Here is a 19,855-nt window from a genome sequence, read left to right as displayed (position 1 = left end):
CATAAAATAAAAAAACCTTGGTGTTTATAGCAGCTTTATTTTCAGGTGTAAAACATGGCAGCAGCCAAAGTGTTCTGAAGTAGATAAATGGAAAAGTAAACTTTCACGTATCAAGATAATCAAAGATTTTTCACCATTAAATGAATAAGCTACTAAAACATGAAAAGACAGGGAGGGTCTCAAATGCATATAAGTGAGGGAAGGAATCCATTTGAAAAGATTATGTAGTACTTAATTCCCACTATGATAATATGGGAAAAACAAAACTGTGGCCAAAGTAAAATAATCAGTGGTTGCCAGAAGTGAGGGAAGAAGCAGAGATGAAAAGGCAGAGCTAAGATAATTTTTTTACACAATGAAACTATTCTACATGATACTATAATGGGTGATTCGTGGCATTATGCTTTTTCAATGCTTAACACCAAAAATGACCCATAGTTTGAATTTTAGACTTTGAGTAATGCCTATGTTTTAAAGTGTTTACAAGTTCTAAGAAATATATAATTCTGGTTGGAGATTTTGATAGTGTTGGAGGTTGTGTGTGGTGAAAGAACTACTATTTGAGTTTGGTATGAACCATCAACTGCTTGAAAATAGTTGTTTATAGAAGAATATTTACTTTGGTGTTAAGTGGTATGTAATTTAAGTGTTACATAGATCTGTTATTTGAAGGTATTCATTTTTAAATTTATTCATTTATGCTATTTTGTTATACATGACTGCAGAATGATGCAGGTGTTCATGATTAATTCTCTAGACTGGTTCATTCTCTTACTGTACGTTCACCCTATTGCTGAGAGAAAGGTATTGAAATCTTCAAAAGTAATTGGTTATTTGTCTATTTTTGTCCTTAAAAATCTATCAAGTTTACTTTTATATGTTTTATACCTGTTCATTTCTGCTCATTTTTAGAATACTTATATTGTTTTGTTGGATTTAACCACTTATTATTATATATATCTCTCTTTTGGTTACTCATCATACTTTTTGTCTGAAATGTACTTTAGCTTATGGTAATATAGCCACTTCTGCCTTCTCATGAATGTTTTAAAGATGTATCTTCTCCATCATTTTTTTCAGCTGTAAATAATGTATATTCACTGAGTTTCTTATAGACAGCATACCCAAGTACATCCATCCAACAACTTTTATGTGCATAAGAGGGCCAAAATAAAAACAGGAAAACAGTAACAACAACAAACCTGTGGCATGATCCTTGACACAATCCTGAGGACTTCCTGCTTACTATAATGGTTGCTGTGGTGGAGGATAGAAATATGAATTCCCCACTTATTTCTCTTTTGATTTGAAGGTGGTTTTAGAAGGAAACAGAGAAACTTTTCTGCTTTTGGTAAGATCTAGCTCTATTTTGGACTCTTCTGATACCACCTCAACAGGAGAGGGTATTGATTGCTTCATTATAGTTTGGTGTGGGTAGAAGTATGGGCTCTGGGGCTGGAGTTGTGGCTCAGTAGTACAGCCCTTGCCTGGCATGTGTGAGGCCCTGAGTTCAATCCTGAGCACCACAAAATAAATAAATAAATTAAATGTTTCATTTACAACTAATTTTTTTAAAGAAGTATGGGCTCTGTACTCAGCCTTTGCTGCTATGGGTGAAAATAGAGCCACTCTTGTGACTTTTCACTGTACTAGCAAGATAATTGCCTAAAGTGTTCTCTCTTGCGAGGTTGCTCTTTCCTGAACATTTGGGTATAGAGAAAGAAGAAGCATTTGCCATTTTTCTTTTTTTTTTCTTTTTTCCTTTTTTAATTTAATTTTGTCTGTCTCTGTTAATGTTTTAAGTTATTTTTTAGGCCATTATTTTGTTATGGGGAGACCACTCAGAAAACACACTAATTCTGAATTAGAAGCAAATCAAAACTTTGTGTCTTGTCAATTTTACCTGGCCAGGGACTACTTTTGTCAGAGACCAAGTGCTCTCTGAAAGAACAGCAGCCCTGAGTTGTTTGTGACCAAAGTATTTCAGGAAGAAAATAGCAAAGAAAATCATATCCTGGGGACTTTCCTATGGAATTTTGCAAATTGCAAGCAAGCAAAATACAAGGGCTGAAAATGCAGTTAGCAGAGCAAAAAGAGAAAAACGTATACTCATTTATGGGGGCCTATATCCTCATTTGTTTAGATCTACATCCTCATTTGTATAGGTCTACACAAAAACAATTTAAAACTAACACTACATCCATCTCTATATCCATCTCTATATTTATCTGTAAATATCTGTAAATATGTGTAACTATATTAGACCTCTAAGCTTACATTTATCACACTATATTTTCTATATCTTATTGTTAGCAACTTAGATTCTATGTCTTACAGTGATTATATTGTTGTATTGTTACTTTTTATCTTTTAACTATGGCAGACTGGAGTAACTTAACATTACTAATTCTGTACCACTTATTTTCTAATCCTATTATTTTAGTAATTAATATTTTATTAATATATAATTTCTAATCTATAACCAATAACCTGTATTGATTAAATTCAGAGTGTAACAATTTCTTTCATGTCTGGAATACATGACATAAAAAGAAAACCCAAGAATTCAACACCTGCCTTGTTTTTGGTAATGGGGATTGAACTCAGGGGCACTTAAATAGTAAGCAAGCAACCAACATTTCTAGACCTTCTTTATGCTTTTTAAAAGACTTTCTTTAGAGACAGGTTCCCACTAAGTTGCTAAAGCTAACTTAACAACGGATCCTTCATCCTCAGTCTTCTGTGCAGCTGGAATGACAGGTTTATGCCACCGCAACAGGCAACCTCTTGCCATTTTTAATAATTTCTTGAATTTAAGATAGCTAGCCACTTGACCTTCTCTCCACCTTTCAGAATAGTGTTTGTTTGGTTTGATTTCATTTGATTTTTATGTACTGTCCAAAGATGTTAGTTGTACTAGCAGAAGAAACAGGTAATAGTTAATTCTAACTCATCTTCATGAAAGCAGAACTATTGGTGAGTTTTCTATATTTTTAAAAGAAACTTAATTTAGATATAAAATATGAAGGGATATTTAAATGTTTTCTTTAGAGAACAATCAATATCTGGAAAATGAAGAAAAACTTGATGTGAGATGGTGTTTATGCCAGTGATATTTGAAAGTATGGCACTTTATATTAAAGCAATGTCTTCGGTTTTAAAATGAAGAGATGGAAAGTTCAGTGAGAATAAAGGATAAATCTGCTATGTTAAATTTCTGCTTTTCCCTTTTGAGGCATACATTCACAAAATGTTATTACAAGCTTTTCAGGCAGCATTTGCAATTTTGAGTAATTTCTGCTGTAGTCTGGCTCTGACTACTTTTCCTTGAATCCTAAGCAGTAGAGAGTGATCCAGAAAATTCTTCCATTTGTTGTGTGATTGTTTTTTTCAGCTCTTATTAAGTATTCCATATTTAGAGGCATTCCCACTTAAAAACAAAAACAGATATATCTTCTTTGTTTGCATTGAAATCATGCAGACATTGAATGAAGAAGACGACTTTTAAACATAATTCCTAAATCAGCAACAGGCCAACTTGTCTGTGAAATTTTTACAGAGCAATGCTCAATTGCCTGATTTTTTTTTTACTGTTTATAATGAATTACATTATAAACAGCACTCATATTAATTTTATTATTTTTTTCTCAACATATTTTAAGTACATTTTTTTCCTGAAACATATGTAGTTTTAGGTGGTAAATCATTCATGATAAAGTAAAACATAATACAATAATACCTACTAATTTAATGTGTCATATTAAGAACATCAGTCAACTAACTTATATTTAACAAAGGGGCTAAAAGCATGCAATGGAGGAAGGATAGCATCTTCAACAAATGGTGCTGGGAAAACTGGAAATCCATATGCAACAAAATGAATCTGAATCCCTTTCTCTCGCCATGCACAAAAGTTAACTCAAAATGGATCAAGGAGCTTGATATCAAAACAGAGACTCTGCGTCTGATAGACGCAAATTCCTTATTAGGACACCCATAGCATAAGAGTTAAAAACAAGAATCAACAAATGGTACTTACTCAAACTAAAAAGTTTTTTCTCAGCAAGAGGAACAATAAGAGAGGTAAATAGGGAACCTACATCCTGGGAACAAATTTTTACTCCTCACACTTCAGATAGAGCCCTAATATCCAGAGTATACAAAGAACTCAAAAAATTAATAAGAAAACAAATAACCCAATTAACAAATGGGCCAAGGAACTGAACAGACACTTCTCAGAGGAGGACATACAATCAATCAACAAGTACATGAAAAAATGCTCACCATCTCTAGCAATCAGAGAAATGCAAATTAAAACCACTCTAAGATACCATCTCACTCCAGTAAGATTGGCAGCCATTATGAAGTCAAACAACAACAAGTGCTGGCGAGAATGTGGGGAAAAGGGTACACTTGTACATTGCTGGTGGGACTGTAAATTGGCACTGCCAATTTGGAAAGCAGTATGGGGATTCCTTGGAAAGCTGGGAATGGAACCACCATTTGACCCAGCTATTCCCCTTCTCGGACTATTCCCTAAAGACCTTAAAAGAGCGTACTATAGGGATACTGCTACATCGATGTTCATAGCGGCATAATTCACAATAGCTACACTGTGGAACCAACCTAGATGCCCTTCAATAGATGAATGGATAAAAAAAATGTGGCATTTATACACAATGGAGTATTACTCATCACTAAAAATTGACAAAATCATGGCATTTGCAGGGAAATGGATGGCACTAGAGCAGATTATGCTAAGTGAAGCTAGCCAAGCCCTAAAAAACAAATGCCAAATGTCTTCTTTGATATAAGGAGAACAACTAAGAACAGAGCAGGGAGGAAGAGCATGAGAAGAAGATTAACATTAAACAGGGACAAGAGGTGGGAGGGAAAGGGAGAGAGAAGGGAAATTGCATGGAAATGGAAGGAGACCCCCCCCCATCATTATACAAAATTACATATAAGAGGAAGAGGGGAAAGGGGAAAAAAAACAAGGGAGAGTAATGAACTACATTAGATGGGGTAGAGAGAGAAGATGGGAGGGGAGGGGAGGGGGGATAGTAGAGGATAGGAAAGGCAGCAGAATACAACAGACACTAGTATGACACTATGTAAAAACGTGGATGTGTAACCGATGTGATTGTGCAATCTGTATACGGGGTAAAAATGGGAGTTCATAACCCACTTGAATCAAAAGTATGAAATATGATATGTCAAGAGCTATGTAATGTTTTGAACAACTAATAAATCACAAAAAGCCTGGCACAATGTGCTAGAAATGTTTAAGATGGAAAATAGTGTCCTGAGCTGAAATTTTCAGGGTACAACAGGAGTACAAATGTGAAAGCTAAATCCATAACTTGGCTGTTTGGTCTCAGAAAATGTGGTAGAATCCTAATAAAATCCAATCAGGTACATGAACCCAAAGTCACACTTTATCCAAAAACAAAATGAAACTGACATGAAAGACTCCATTTTTTTGTATTATTTTTCCTTTACTTCTTTTATATTCCTTTGTCTTTTTTATTCAGTTGCTTTTTCAGTTCCTGACAAGTATTACAAGGTTAGGGTCTATGATATGTTCTTCATTTTCTATTTACACTCTCAACCATCTCTTCTATTGAAACCAGCTATGCCTACCTTTAGCAGTTACTGGTTCAGAGTAAAAGCTCCCATCCTGAGCTGTACTCAAACTCATCTCCTGGTGGTTACCTCTTTGGTAGTGTTTTTACTTACTTGTCCTGACAGCTCTTCCATCAATACATTTTAGGTATTGACATCACTCACCAGATCTAGCTTTGCACTAGATCAATTCTCTAGGGTGCTGCCTCCAATCCCTCTCCCTTCCGTTCAGTGTATACCTCAATGCCACGCTAATCACTTTTTAAAGTGATTTATGATTAGTCTTTCTCTTAATCAAAAAGTTTTACTACCATGGCTTTGTGGTTCTATGTAAAAACAAATTAAATTAGTTGCAATATTTCTTCCTGAAATAACTTTAAAAAAATAGATTAGGGAAGAAGTGCTTTGACAATGTTGGAATGAGGAACATAAAAGACTTGAGCAATCAGATTATTTCTATTTCTCAGTTCTGTGTTGGCCTTTTTCTTCCCAATTAAAAGGAACATTTCACTTCTCTGCACTGGGGAAGATGGCAAACATCAGCCCCAGGCTTAGTAATCCCAAACAACAAAGATTTTGTGCCTCCTTTTGATTAGGAGGCACTCCCAATGTTTCTTTTCACCTTTTTATTTGGGGGGGTGAGGGGGTGCGAGGATTAAACCTAGGAGCGCTTAACCACTGAGCCACATTCCCAGCCCTTTTTCATATTTTATTTAGAGACAGGGTTTTGATGAGTTGTTCAGGGTCTCACTAAATTGCTAAATTCGAAATCTGTGTGCCTCCTGCCTCAGCCTCCCCAGCCAATGGGCTTGCACATATGTACCACTGTCAAGCCAGACACAGTTTTAATTGGTTCTTCTTCTGTTAATTCTTTTGGATAAATAACTGTTGCCATATAAATGTGTTATTCTTAAGTTCCCCCTCTTCAGGAGATCCTTCTCTTTTCTCATTTTTAAAACAAGTTTATGATTTATAGAATTTGGACTACAGAGTCATTCAGGTTATTCTCACTCAAATACCACCTGTGTGACCTTGGGATAGTAATTTAAATATTCTAAGCTTTGATTTCTAAATATCTAAACCAGAAGATGATAAGAAACCCTACTAGTTATGGTAAATTCTAAATGAAATTGAGTATGTAAAGCACTACCACATAATAAATACTCAATTAATAATAGCTATTTATCAGTGTGTGGGGATGCTTCTTTCCTCATTGCCTCCTCATGCGTCTATTTATAATTTCAAAATGTTGCTAATTCAAAAATTAGAAATGGGGCAGGGATGTGGCTCAGTGTAGTGCACTTTCCTAGCATAGATGCTAGATAACCTGAGATGGATACCTAGCAGTGCATAAACATGAAAAAAAATAAAAATGGTATGTCATGAATATGTATATGAATACTGTGAATAATGTCAGATCCATTGCTTTAATTAAATTGTGAGAGTAAACATTATTTCATATGTTTATCTCTTTTTAAATTTTGTTTTCATTGTAGTTTTTTTTATGTTCTCTGTTGCCCTGTTTTCTATTAGAAGTTTGGTCTTTTAAATTCTTAGATTTAAAAATACCTGTATATAATATGGTTATTAGTCTTTTACCTGTGATGAATGTTGTAAATATTTCCCCCAGTTTGACAGTTGTCTTGTGACTTTGCTTTTGGATCAGAATGAATTTTTTACCCATAAGAAATATTTTAATGTTGTCAACTATTAATATTCTTTTATTATATCTGTATTTTGAGAAATGGAGTGTTATTTCCTATGCTCAGAGTAATATATGTACCTATGCTTTACTTTAATATGATTTCTGTTTTTGCTTATTTGTTATTGTTTTTTACATTCTTTATCCATTTGGGTTTATTATTTTGTTTAATATGCAATAATAATCTCAATTTATCTTTTTCCAGATATCTTAACAATTTGTTCCAGTCACACTAATTAAAAAGTCCATATTTTTCCCAATGAATTGATAGCAATTTTATTCTGTAGTAATGCCACATTTGAGTCAAGTCTATTTCTGTAATTTGTTTCATTCCATATTTTTTGGTCTATTTGTGGGCAGCATTATATTGTTTTAATTTTAGAAAGGTTATACAAAATTTAATGTTTGATGGGGTTCTTGCTTATCACTGCTAGATAAAAAAAGAAATTTCCTGATTATTTTTGCATGTCTGTTTTTCCACATTAAGGATAGTATTTACTGTCTACTTTGATTTATAAAGAAATTTTAATACCATTCTTTTACAATGTGTTAATATTATTAATATAACTTCAGGAGAACTGACTTTGTCATTATGACTTAGATTTTAAGGCTTAAAATCAAGTGGTTTAAATTTAATTCTATATGAAGAAGTAATTTAAGTCATTATTTTATTTAGAAGAATTTTCTCTGAATAACTATTAGAATTAAAGATAAATTGGCTGTTCCCTTTGTGTCTGAAGCCCACCATTTTTTTAAACTTTTTGTAGGCTTTCTGTCCTGGATCTGGAGCCCAGGTTTCTGTGCAATGCAGAATCTGAAAACAAACCACAGGGAGAATGCCAAGAACCCTGAGAGCCAGGAAATGGTACTGTTAACATTCAGGGATATAGCCATTGATTTTACTCAAGAGGAGTGGGAATGCCTTCAGCCTGCTCAGAAAAACTTATATAAAGATGTGATGTTAGAGAACTATAGAAACTTTGCCTTCCTTGCCCTGACTCCTCAAGATACCCAAGAATATTCACCAGAAAAGGGCATAAAGCATATATTTCACAAAGTGATAAGTGGAAAATATACAAGTTGTAATATTGACTATTTACAACAAAATAAAATGTGGAAAACTACAAGTGAGAGTGAACAACAGAAGTCATATAAAAATTCAGACCGTGTTTACCACCAGAGAATTTATACTGGAGAGAAGCCCTACAAATGTAAAGAATGTGGAAAAGCTTACAGTCGAAAAGAAGGCCTTACTTGCCACAGAAGAACTCACACAGGAGAGAAGCCCTACAAATGTAAAGAATGTGGAAAAGCTTTCAGTCGAAAAGAAAGCCTTACTTATCACAGCAGAACTCACACAGGAGAGAAGCCCTACAAATGTAAAGAATGTGGAAAAGCTTTCAGTCGAAAAGAAAGCCTTACTTACCACAGCAGAACTCACACAGGAGAGAAGCCCTACAAATGTAAAGAATGTGGAAAAGCTTTCAGTCAAAAAGAAAGCCTTACTTGCCACAGCATAACTCATACTGGAGAGAAGCCCTACAAATGTAAAGAATGTGGAAAAGCTTTCAGTCAAAAAGAAGGCCTTACTTGCCACAGCATAACTCATACTGGAGAGAAGCCCCACAAATGTAAAGAATGTGGCAAAGCTTTCAGTCGAAAAGAAAGCCTTACTTGCCACAGCATAACTCATACTGGAGAGAAGCCCCACAAATGTAAAGAATGTGGCAAAGCTTTCAGTCGAAAATCAAACCTTACTCGCCACAGCAGAACACACACTGGAGAGAAGCCCTACAAATGTAATGAATGTGGCAAAGCTTTCAGTCAAAAATCAAACCTTACTCACCACAGCAGAACACACACTGGAGAGAAGCCCTACAAATGTAATGAATGTGGCAAAGCTTTTAGTCAAAAACTAGACCTTTTTAGGCACAGCAGATTGCACACTGGAGAGAAGCCCTACAAATGTAAAGAATGTGACAAAGCTTTTAGTCAAAAATCATGCCTTATGTACCACAGCAGAATGCACACTGGAGAGAAGCCCTACAAATGTAAAGAATGTGGCAAAGCTTTTAGTCAAAAATCATGCCTTATGTGCCACAGCAGAATGCACACTGGAGAGAAGCCCTACAATTGTAAAGAATGTGGCAAAGCTTTCTATCAAAAATCACACCTTATTCGCCACAGCAGAACTCACACTGGAGAGAAGCCCTACAAATGTAACGAATGTGGCAAAGCTTTTAGTCGAAAACTCTACCTTATTAGTCACAGCACTTCTGCACACTGGCGAGAAGTCCTAGAAATGGAAAGAATGTGACAAAACATACAGTCAAAACTCATACCTTATTTGCCAAAGCAGAACTCACACTGGAGAGAAGCCCTACAAATGTAAAGAATGTGGCAAAGCTTTCAGTCAAAAATAGACCTTATTCACCACAGCAGAACTCACACTAGAGAGAAGCACTACAAATGTAAAGATGGTGGCAAAGCTTTCAGTCAAAAAATAGATGTTATTTTCCATAGCAGAATTCACACTGCAGAGAAGCCCTACAATTGTAAAGAATTTGGCAAGCTTTCAGTTGAAAAATCACACCTTGTTTGCCACAGAGAACTCACACTAGAGAGAAGCCTCACAAATGCAAAGTATGTGACGAAGTTTCTACTCAAATAATCAACCCTTATTGCCAAACAGAATTCACATTGGAGAAAAGCCCTACAAATGTAAGGAATGTGGCAAAGCTTTTAGCCATTAAACAGGCCTTATTCACCACAGCAGAACTCACACTGGAGAATAGCCCTACAAATGTGAATAAGTGGAAAAACTTTTAATAAACAATAAAACTTTATTCACCACAGAAGAAAACACCCTGGTGAATGTGAAATGTAGATAAAGTGATAATACTTTTAAAGAAAAACTAAACCTCATTAACAGAATTTATACAGAAAAGAACCCCTAAAATGAAAACAATGTAGCAAAGCTTTTAATAAGAAATCAATTCTTTTTCACCACTAAGATATTTATTCTGGAAAGAAGACATAAATGTAGAGAATGTAGACATTTTAAATTATATATCATACATTACTAGACATCAGAGAAAACACACTGGAGAGAAGCTTTACAAATGAGACCATTGTATCATTCCTCTAAGAAAGAGTCAACATTTAATCCTCACCACAGTCACCATAGAAGAGACAAAGTTTTGAAATGTGAAAATTGACAATGTGACAATGCCTCCAAAATTTATTCACCAATACTCAGCACCTGTGGATACATACTGGTTAGAGAGAATACAAATGGAAAAAAAAAAAAAAGCATTTCTTAACCACAATGTTTCTTAAACACTACTGATTTTTGGAGAATTCATTGTACCCAGAAACCCTAAATAGTTAAATAATATTTTGAAAACTTATTCAAATTTTAAATTCATTAAACATCTGAAAACTCATACCAGTAGTGAACATTGAACAGATTTTGTCCAAAATGTATGCCTTATATAAAAATGAAACATTTATAATAAATACTTTGTCAAATGTGAAAAATAAATAAATAAATTGAAGTACAGATGGGAAGATAAGTTTAGTGCTATTCTCTTTCTTTACTTTCTTAAAATCATAGAATTTTTGGCCTAGAATTATTCTGTTAATAAAAGATCATTGCCAAAATTTATGCATAATAATGGTTCTCCTTAAAAAAAAGCATGTGAAGTTCGAGTTTATGCTACTTGAATCTTAGAAATTCATAACTTATAACATGACATGAATTTTTTCATTAAAAATGTTTTCTCTCAATTTTGTTATCCAGATTAGTAGGATTACTTCTCAGTAAAATAATAACAACTTCAATAAAAATGATGGCTTTAACAAAAGTCGATAAGAAAGAAATTCTGTCAGGCTGGGGATGTGGCTCAGGCTGGGGATGTGCTCTCGCCGGGCATGAGTGCGGCCCGGGTTCGATCCTCAGTACCACATACCAACAAAGATGTTGTGTCCGCCGAGAACTAAAAAATAAATATTAAAAATTCTCCCTCACTCTCTCTCTCCTCTCTCACTCTCTCTTTAAAAAAAGAAAGAAATTCTGTCACTTATATTCAAAAATTACTAACTTCCTATGTTCATATTCAGGTAAAGCATTTTGTTAATTAGCAGAATCCAAAAACTGAGAGTTGAGGAAGTTTTAATAGAATATGTTTTAAGAGGAAAAAATGTCAAGGATGAGGATATAAACATCTACCTACAATATATTGATAGTATATATCTATAGTATAGATGTAATATGCATAATATGTAAATATATGCTTATGTATATGTGTATATATATTTTATACATATATATGTATACATATTTAAATCAAGGCACTGACAGCAATCACACAAAATTGAAAACATCTCATAAACTTATAAGAAATCTTGTAATAACTGTTCCCTTTAACAAATGTATAGTGGTTAATGGCTGGGGATGTAACTTAGTGGCAGAGTGCTTACTAGCATGTATGAAGCCCTGGGTTCGATCCACAGTACCATTATCAAAAAAGTGAAATCTTGTGGGCTGGGCATGTTAACTTTGTGGTTTTGCAGTTGTTCAGCTTGTGTGAGGCCCTGGATTCAATCCCCAATACTCACAAAATACATCAAATGTATAATGGTATATTTGTTATAGTGAATGAATATCAATAAACTGAGTTCAGACTTAAAAAAGAAAAAAATATTATCTACTAATTAAAGAATTCAATATTGATTTAGCTTTAAAAATGTATGAAGAATTTTTCTTACCTTTTTTTTAACCTATTAAATAGAGAAGGTTTCTTATGGAAGTAGACATTTTGCATACATATATTTGGATACTGGAAGTGTATAAAGTGTGAGATCATAGGAAGGCAGGTCTTAGGCCTGCATTGAAGCAGAGAAAGACAAAGAGCCAATTTGAAGGTGTCCTAGAAATAACAATTTTTGCATAAACATATATATAGATGAAAATATTTTAGTGATCATAAAGCAAGCATTGCATTGTTGAAAGAAGTTTTAAATCTTTTTACAGTAGTTGAACTATTAAAACACATTTAAACAAATACAGTGTATTTAAGACTGTGTTTAACTGGTGTTCAAGATTATGAATGTTGGGGCTGGGGATGTGGCTCAAGCGGTAGCGTGCTCGCCTGGCATTCGCCCGGGTTGGATCCTCAGCACCACATACAAACAAAGATGTTGTGTCCGCCAAAAACTAAAAAATAAATATTAAAAATTCTCTCTCTCTCTCTCTCTCTCTCTCTCTCTCTCTCTCAAAAAAGATTATGAATGTTGTCTTAAACACCATTGCTTCTTTTCTAATATCATTTCTTATTTTCCTTTTTTGATTCCTTTCCTTTCATGAATTTAGGAAGGGAAAATCTGTCACATGAGGCATCATTGTGTCTGCAGCTTTTCATCATTCAGTGACTATTAAAATGCCATCTACACTGCACACATGCTGGCCTCCACTGTGTCAATTGCTTCTGATGTCAGATTTAACCCAGTTGTCAGAAGCAGATTGCTACAAATTTTCTTTAAGTATTTTCTGCTATTTAAGGATTGACACAGGTGAGGCTTAACAGGAAATATATAGGGAAGAGGGAAACCATGGGGTGGGGGTACTGACTCATGTTTTAAAGGCTATTTTCCTCTGTTCTTTTAAACAACATTAGCATGATTTAGTATGGTACTCAGAAACATGGGGTTTTAGCTCTGCCACCTCCCAAATGAATGGGCAATGGAATGTATCTTTCTTTCCCCATTTTTCTTATTTGTAAAGTGACCACTCTACAGGATAAAACAATATAACAGATGTCATGCATTTAGAACATTGCTTAGAAGGAAGGATGTGTTCAGTATGCCCTCAACTCCTTATATACTTTTCCTAATCTCTGAGCTACAAGAATACCAGGCATTAAATGAACAAGTGCCTGGTAAGGAGAACAAATTACTCTTAAGATTGGATATGCTGTTACATGCTATTGAACAATATAGTACTTTTTTTTAATAAGGGAAATCTTGCTGTGTTTATTCTGTATCTAAGCTATGTACACCTTCTTTTACACTTTCATACTTATAATAATCTGAGTTTGCTTCCATTAACAGTAGATAGAAGTCAAGAATTTTCAGTCTTCCTAATAAGATAAAAAGTAGAACTGAAAATTATTTTTTCCCAATTTGACTATTTGATTCTGTTTCATGACAATTTATGTCAAAACATAAAATTGCAAATTAGCTTTATTAAGAAACAGAGTGGTATACTAGGAAGAATTAGAATTAGAAAATATCTATTCTAGCCTTCAGCTGCTATTTATTCACCCATCTATTTATTCAATAAATATTATCAAGTATGCTGATACATACTAGTCACTATTCTAGGGGATATAGCAGTAAGCAAAGTCACCTGTCTCATCTACTTTTCTATTGACATAGAGAAAATTTTAAAGTAAACAAATAATATAATATGTTATAGAATGATGGATGTTTAGTATAATGCAAATTGGTAAGGGATCAAAAGTGATGGAAAATGTTTTACTTTGTTTTTAACAAACAAGGTATTATTTGACCTTACATATGTCATTCAGTATATCTTGTTGAATTTTTCTATGTCTCCAATATGTGTGTTTATGTGTTAGTGATGGGTGCAGATGGGTATAAGATTGGGGAGTTGTAATAGCTTTCTAGTGGTTAGCTATGATTTGCTCATGGTCCTATGTAATAATTCCATACAACTTAAGAGAAATCATCTCCTCCTTTAGCTATTTAAACATGGTCCCACTCTATATTTTCCATATTACATAATAATCTGCATTATTGCTATTGCATTATGGCATGGTATGTTTCACAGCAGTTTGTATGTATTTTCTCAATTGATTCACCATTATATCTATCGGTTCTTCATTTATCTAACATATGTGGAGACTGTACCATATACTAGGTCCTGCATTGGAAGATTTGGGTCACTATTATAATTCTTGTACTACAGTAAATAAATAAGTAAATAAGAAGTGAATGAAATAAATAGGAACTAGTCCAAAGGAAAATAATAGACCTATAGAAAGTTAAACTAAAATTTATTCTCCTACAAAGATAAACCATATTGCTTATTTTATTCATGACCAGTCCATTTAAACTCGAGAAGGTTTGGGCTTCCTTTTGATATTATCACCCAGGGATGTCAATGAGAGGAGATCTGATTTTAGCCATCAAAAGTCTCTGGACAAGGATCTGGAGTTGTAGCTCAGTGGTAGAGCACTTGCCTCACAAGTGTGAGGCCCTGGGTTCAATCCTAGCACCATTGAGTCCATACTCAACTAAAAAATAGTATTTTATAAAAGTATCTGGACAAGAAGTTTTGAGTGAATGGCTTTTTATTTATGCTATATAGTCAATACATTCCATGGAGTAATTACAGAAAACATTTGTTGATCGAGGAAAGAAAATAATTTGCCATTAAAGAAGGCAATTTTTCTGCCTAACTCAATGAAAAGACAGAAGAACTCATCTGTGCTAGCATCTGACCTCCTTCTTGAAAAGATATCAGTGAAAAATGAATTCAGTGAGATGCATCCCAGGTTCCCTGGGGAAAGGCAGACACAGGACAAAGCATAATGCTTAAAAGCAGCCCTAGGGAAAGTCTGCAAACAATTTCCAAGAATATTTTCCATATATTACAAGGGAAGATTGCATATATTAAGAAAACTAAGCTGGCTGGGTGCAGAGGCACAGCCCTGTAATCCTAGCAGCTCGGGAAGTTGAGATAGGAGGATTGCAAGTTCAAAGCCAGCCTCAGCAATGTTGAGGCATGAAGAAACTCAGTGGGACCCTATCTGTATATATAATACAAAATAAGGCCACACATGTGGCTTAGTGGTTGATTGCCCCTGAGTTCAGTCCCCAGTACCAAAAAAATAAAAGACTGAGCTGTCCAATCAGCTTATGTTTCTTCATTGGATCCCTCAATGAGATTTGGAGAGACTCTGAAAGAAAGCTTTATATTGTCACAATTTGAATATGAAAGATAGTTTAAGATTGTATAATTATCACTATGGGAGATACCAGCAATTTTCCTCCACTAAATAAGAAAAGCCACCATAACACAATGTATCAGTGACCAAGACAGCAATCACCCCAATGAAATGATACCGCATAGGCCACCTTCGAGCCCATAGTAGAAAGACCCTCCAAAACTAGAGTAAACAGCATTAGGTAAGATACAATTTCCTGAAAACACAGAGGAAAACTCCATTATTCTGCTTAAGTCACATTTAAAATGCTGCTCCTCCATCATAGGGTAGCAATCAGAGCCACCAAAATGAAGTTGTACATAGAAGTGATAAAAGAAAAACAACATAAAGTGTATTTAATGGAGTTAATTTGAGCAAATAACCATTCATGAAAACAAGCAGCACTCAGAACCAAAAATCCTCCCAGGCCTATGCAGTGGACTTCCATGGGTTGAGAGCAGAGATGAAGAAATCACTTGGTTGACTATAGCTGGACATTTGCCTGCCTTGGGCATAATCACATGCAAAGTTACCAGTTTTACTTTAGTTGGTGTTTTGTGATTAGTTAAGCCTAAATTTCATTTTACTGTTTAATTTGGGCTTCCATTTGATTATGTAGGAACCCAAGGGGCTGGAGTTGTTTCTGCCTGATTGCCTCTCAGTTATTATTTTTTAATAACATAATAAATGAAAAATGACATGGGTAACAATGTTGATTTCAATTGTTCATTACAGGAATTTATTGGATTGATTTCTCATCAGAAAAGAATTCCCTCATATCACACTTCACTCATAGGAAGCATGAATTGAAGAAAACTATACAAAATCTCTATGACCTAGTAGTATATAAGAAGAAAAGTTTAATGAAGAGTCCATGAGCATTGAAAAATTGAACTTTAACACCCCTCCCAACACACACACACACACACACACACACACACACACACAGGGGGCTGCCTTTCTTAGTTGCTCATTGGAGATTGAAAGCATTTAGGAGATGTATCAAATCTAACCTATTCTAGTAAATGGCTGATGACTGAGCCTCAGTTGCAAACAGTCCTGGAGGAAGGGAACCTTCAAACTGAGTTATAAAACTTTGAGATTGAAACTATAATTCACCTGACATCTGTGCAGAAAATGGATGGCTTAGGCTGGGGATGTGAGTGGTCCACTCTACAGTCAGAAGTTGCATGCATGTGTTATGGAGAACTGGCTTCATAGGCAAAATGTATCCTTTTTTATATGGGACAATTTCTACAGAAATGGGCTTTTCACTAGGTTCAGAGGTACTTGATTATAATCCCAGTAACTTATTATGGCTGAGGCAGGAGGATTGTATGTTTGAGGCTACCCTAGGAAACTCAACAACACCCTGTCTTAAAGTAAAATTTTAAAAGATTGGGGTATAGCTCAGTGGTAAAACACCATTGGAATAAATCCAGTGTCATTAAATAAATAAATATAAAAGAAGTAGGCTTTCAATTTAGATCCTATTATTTTTCTCTCTCTTCCATGTGAAATTCCTCCTTAGGACATACACATAGAAATGTTTTTTTGTTTTCAGCTTAAACTTGGGGTTTGAAAGTTTTGATAATGGGGCTGGGGATGTGGCTCAAGCGGTAGCGCGCTTGCCTGGCATGCGTGCGGCCCGGGTTCTATCCTCAGCACCACATACCAACAAAGATGTTGTGGCGACCGAGAACTAAAAAATAAATATTAAAAATTCTCTCTCTCTCCTCTCTCACTCTCTCTTTGAAAAAAAGAAAAAGAAAAGAAAGTTTTGATACCTTGCAATTCTCTTCCTGCATTGATCTCTTTGTTCCAGACTTATCTTTGAGTATATATACCCAGAAGTTATGGTCAAAATGTTGAACAATCTCTAAGGCATAAGTACCAAACAATCACAATAAGTGTCAGCCTTTGAGCTGGAGCAGAATCTGGAAACACCCTGGTTAAAAGGCCTTGCCAAGTGGGTTCTTCCTCCCAAGGTGGTCCATGGAGAAAGGACTATGGTCCTTTGCTATTATAACTTCTGTTTTGACAAAACAGTATCATCATAATGTTGCATCAAATGAAGTTAGGAATCTCAAAACCAACAAACATGACTTTATTCTACTAGCCAAATGACAATTCCATGACAACATTGTATTATTAGTTCACCTCTGAGACCACTCTCCCTTCCACCCCCAGTATATTTCCAGTTGGGGCAAATTCTCCAATTAAGGCTTAAAATATAGGGTTGAAAAGGGAAAGGCTTGATTCATGTTATTATTAATTATGATTTTCCTAATTAGACAATTGGATCTCTGTTTATTACCCCAACTATAGAAAAGTTCTCTGCTGTGTTAATATGAGGTAATCTGAAAGCAGATGTAACCCACTTGAATGATATAAGCATCAATTAGCCTTGTGACTTTGAACAGATCACTTGTTATTTTTTTCCATCTATTAAAATTGGAGTAGTTACTCTGATTTCTAAGATTCTCCCAGTTTGGGTATTTTGAATCTGATTTTATGAGCTCATAGTAGTTAACACTTCTCATTTTTCATAAATTGTACATAGAAAAGTAGAGGATGATAGCATTTATTTTGCACTTGGTAGGATAAACAGGGAAAAGTTTGTGATTTTGATTTTCTAATGTTCTTCACTTTTAATTTTAATCAGCAAGTAATCAGTTCTGGAAAAAGGATCATCTATCTTGATGGTTTAAGCATAATATTCACCAAAGAATCAACATAAATTTTTATTTAGATTGATTTATAAACATTTCCTTTAATGGCTTTTTAGAGTTTTGTGTATTTATTTACAGTTGACTTTGAATATTTTATTCATTGGAATTTATCCTGTTTTATTAGCTATGGTCTGGCTCTGATTTTTTTAATACTTTTCAGGATGACTCCCTGGTTGTTCTAACAATATTTACAGAATTGTTCATCTTTCCCCAATAGTTTGATATTATATAGTTTTTTTCAAATACATTACATGGTTTGGGGACTTTTAATCATCTTCCATTCATTTGTCTATATATTTATGTTCAAATATCTTATGTGGCAACTTATAGTGAAATCTTTGGTACACTCTACAAATTATTTATGATTCATTTTTCTTATTTTTAAAAAGGCAGCAGTAGTAGTATGTGCCTTAGAGATGTTAGAAACAAGAAATTATATAATGCTTAAAGAATTCATCATGGGGCTGGGGATGTGGCTCAAGTGGTAGCGTGCTCGCCTGGCATGCGTGCGGCCCGGGTTCGATCCTCAGCACCACATACCAACAAAGATGTTGTGTCCGCTGAGAACTAAAAAATAAATATAAAAAAAAAAGAATTCATCATAATATCTGACCCATTCTAAATTTCTAAAAATGATATATATTATTAACAATATGCACTTTTAGTAATAATATCAGTAATAACATTTTCTTCCTGCTGCCAAAATTTTATTTGTATTTTACGGTTGGTTTCAGTGCATACCTGTTTGTTTGTGTATGTGTTTTCTAGGATTTGTTGTTGTTGACAAATTCATGCAGTTTAAAATCATATGGTTTTGGGGAAAACTCTCTCAATCTCTTCTAATTAGAATTAGTACTGCCCAGCAGGAATCTTTATTCTAGATAGTAGTATGCTTCCTACTAGGTTGCTGTTGCTATGTTTCCTAAGTCATTCCTGTACAGTTAAATGTGTGTTTTGATTCCCTCTTGAAAATCAGCTAGAACTTCTCTACTCTGTAAAACAAAGCCTAACTCCCTGCTGGTACCATTTTCACAACCGTGCCCAAAGTGGAAATTGGCCAGTTTTAGTCTTTTGTTCTCCAACTCTATGGGGAAAACTTCAGTCATCACCAAGGATGAGCATGGTGCCCCTCACTGAGCAGCTGAAATTAAATCCAATAACTGTGGAGTTTTTGTACACCCGAAGAGAGTACTGGAAAGATAAGGTACAAAAATTCACAGGCTGATTTGCATCTTCTGTACCTGTTCTCAAAACAGAGTCTCAACTCTATTTTTTCCCTAATCATTGACAAAAGAATATGCCCCTCACATCAGAGCTCATAAAAAGTAGCTTTTATATCTTGATTATTTATTAGAATTGTTTTTCCATTTTTTAGAGCAGAAAATCTAGCATAGAATCTTAAAACAGAAGAAGGAGCTAAAGGGATACATACTTTGTATGTACCAGCCAGTAAACTGAACTTCTGATTTCAGGGTTCACATTTAGGTTGTTTAGTAGAGACATTACATGTGCTTTTCAAGGCCAGAGATGATATCTTTATAAAACACCACACCACTACCTTGGGTCATTAGCAAACTAAAGATTATAGTACCTAGATAGTTGTTGGGACTTGATTGTTTTTGATTCTTCAGTTTTGAATGGCAAGAATTACATTTCATCATCCTGAATTAAGGTCTGCTAAGTATGAGATGTATTTCTGCCTTTCTGTTTATACCCTATGACAACATCTCTAACATCATGTATCCAAGGGCAGAAATTGAAGGAATATTTTCCATGGAAGTAAA

At 34.6% G+C, this 19,855-nt stretch overlaps 1 protein-coding gene across 1 annotated transcript in view; it reads left to right on the top strand.

The window, feature by feature from the left end:
- Positions 1-9,757, top strand: part of LOC144250418 (uncharacterized) — an 88,891-nt gene extending 79,134 nt beyond the window's left edge. The window contains exon 4 of the mRNA XM_077793232.1: positions 8,491-9,757. Within this exon, the coding sequence (XP_077649358.1) occupies positions 8,491-9,644 (1,154 nt within the window). The 3' untranslated portion in view covers positions 9,645-9,757. The remainder of the gene's footprint in view (positions 1-8,490) is intronic.
- Positions 9,758-19,855: the final 10,098 nt, after the last annotated feature.

This window comes from Urocitellus parryii, chromosome 15 (assembly GCF_045843805.1).
Source record: "Urocitellus parryii isolate mUroPar1 chromosome 15, mUroPar1.hap1, whole genome shotgun sequence".
Classification (NCBI taxonomy): domain Eukaryota; kingdom Metazoa; phylum Chordata; class Mammalia; order Rodentia; family Sciuridae; genus Urocitellus; species Urocitellus parryii.
This window is presented reverse-complemented; position numbering and strand designations above follow the sequence as displayed.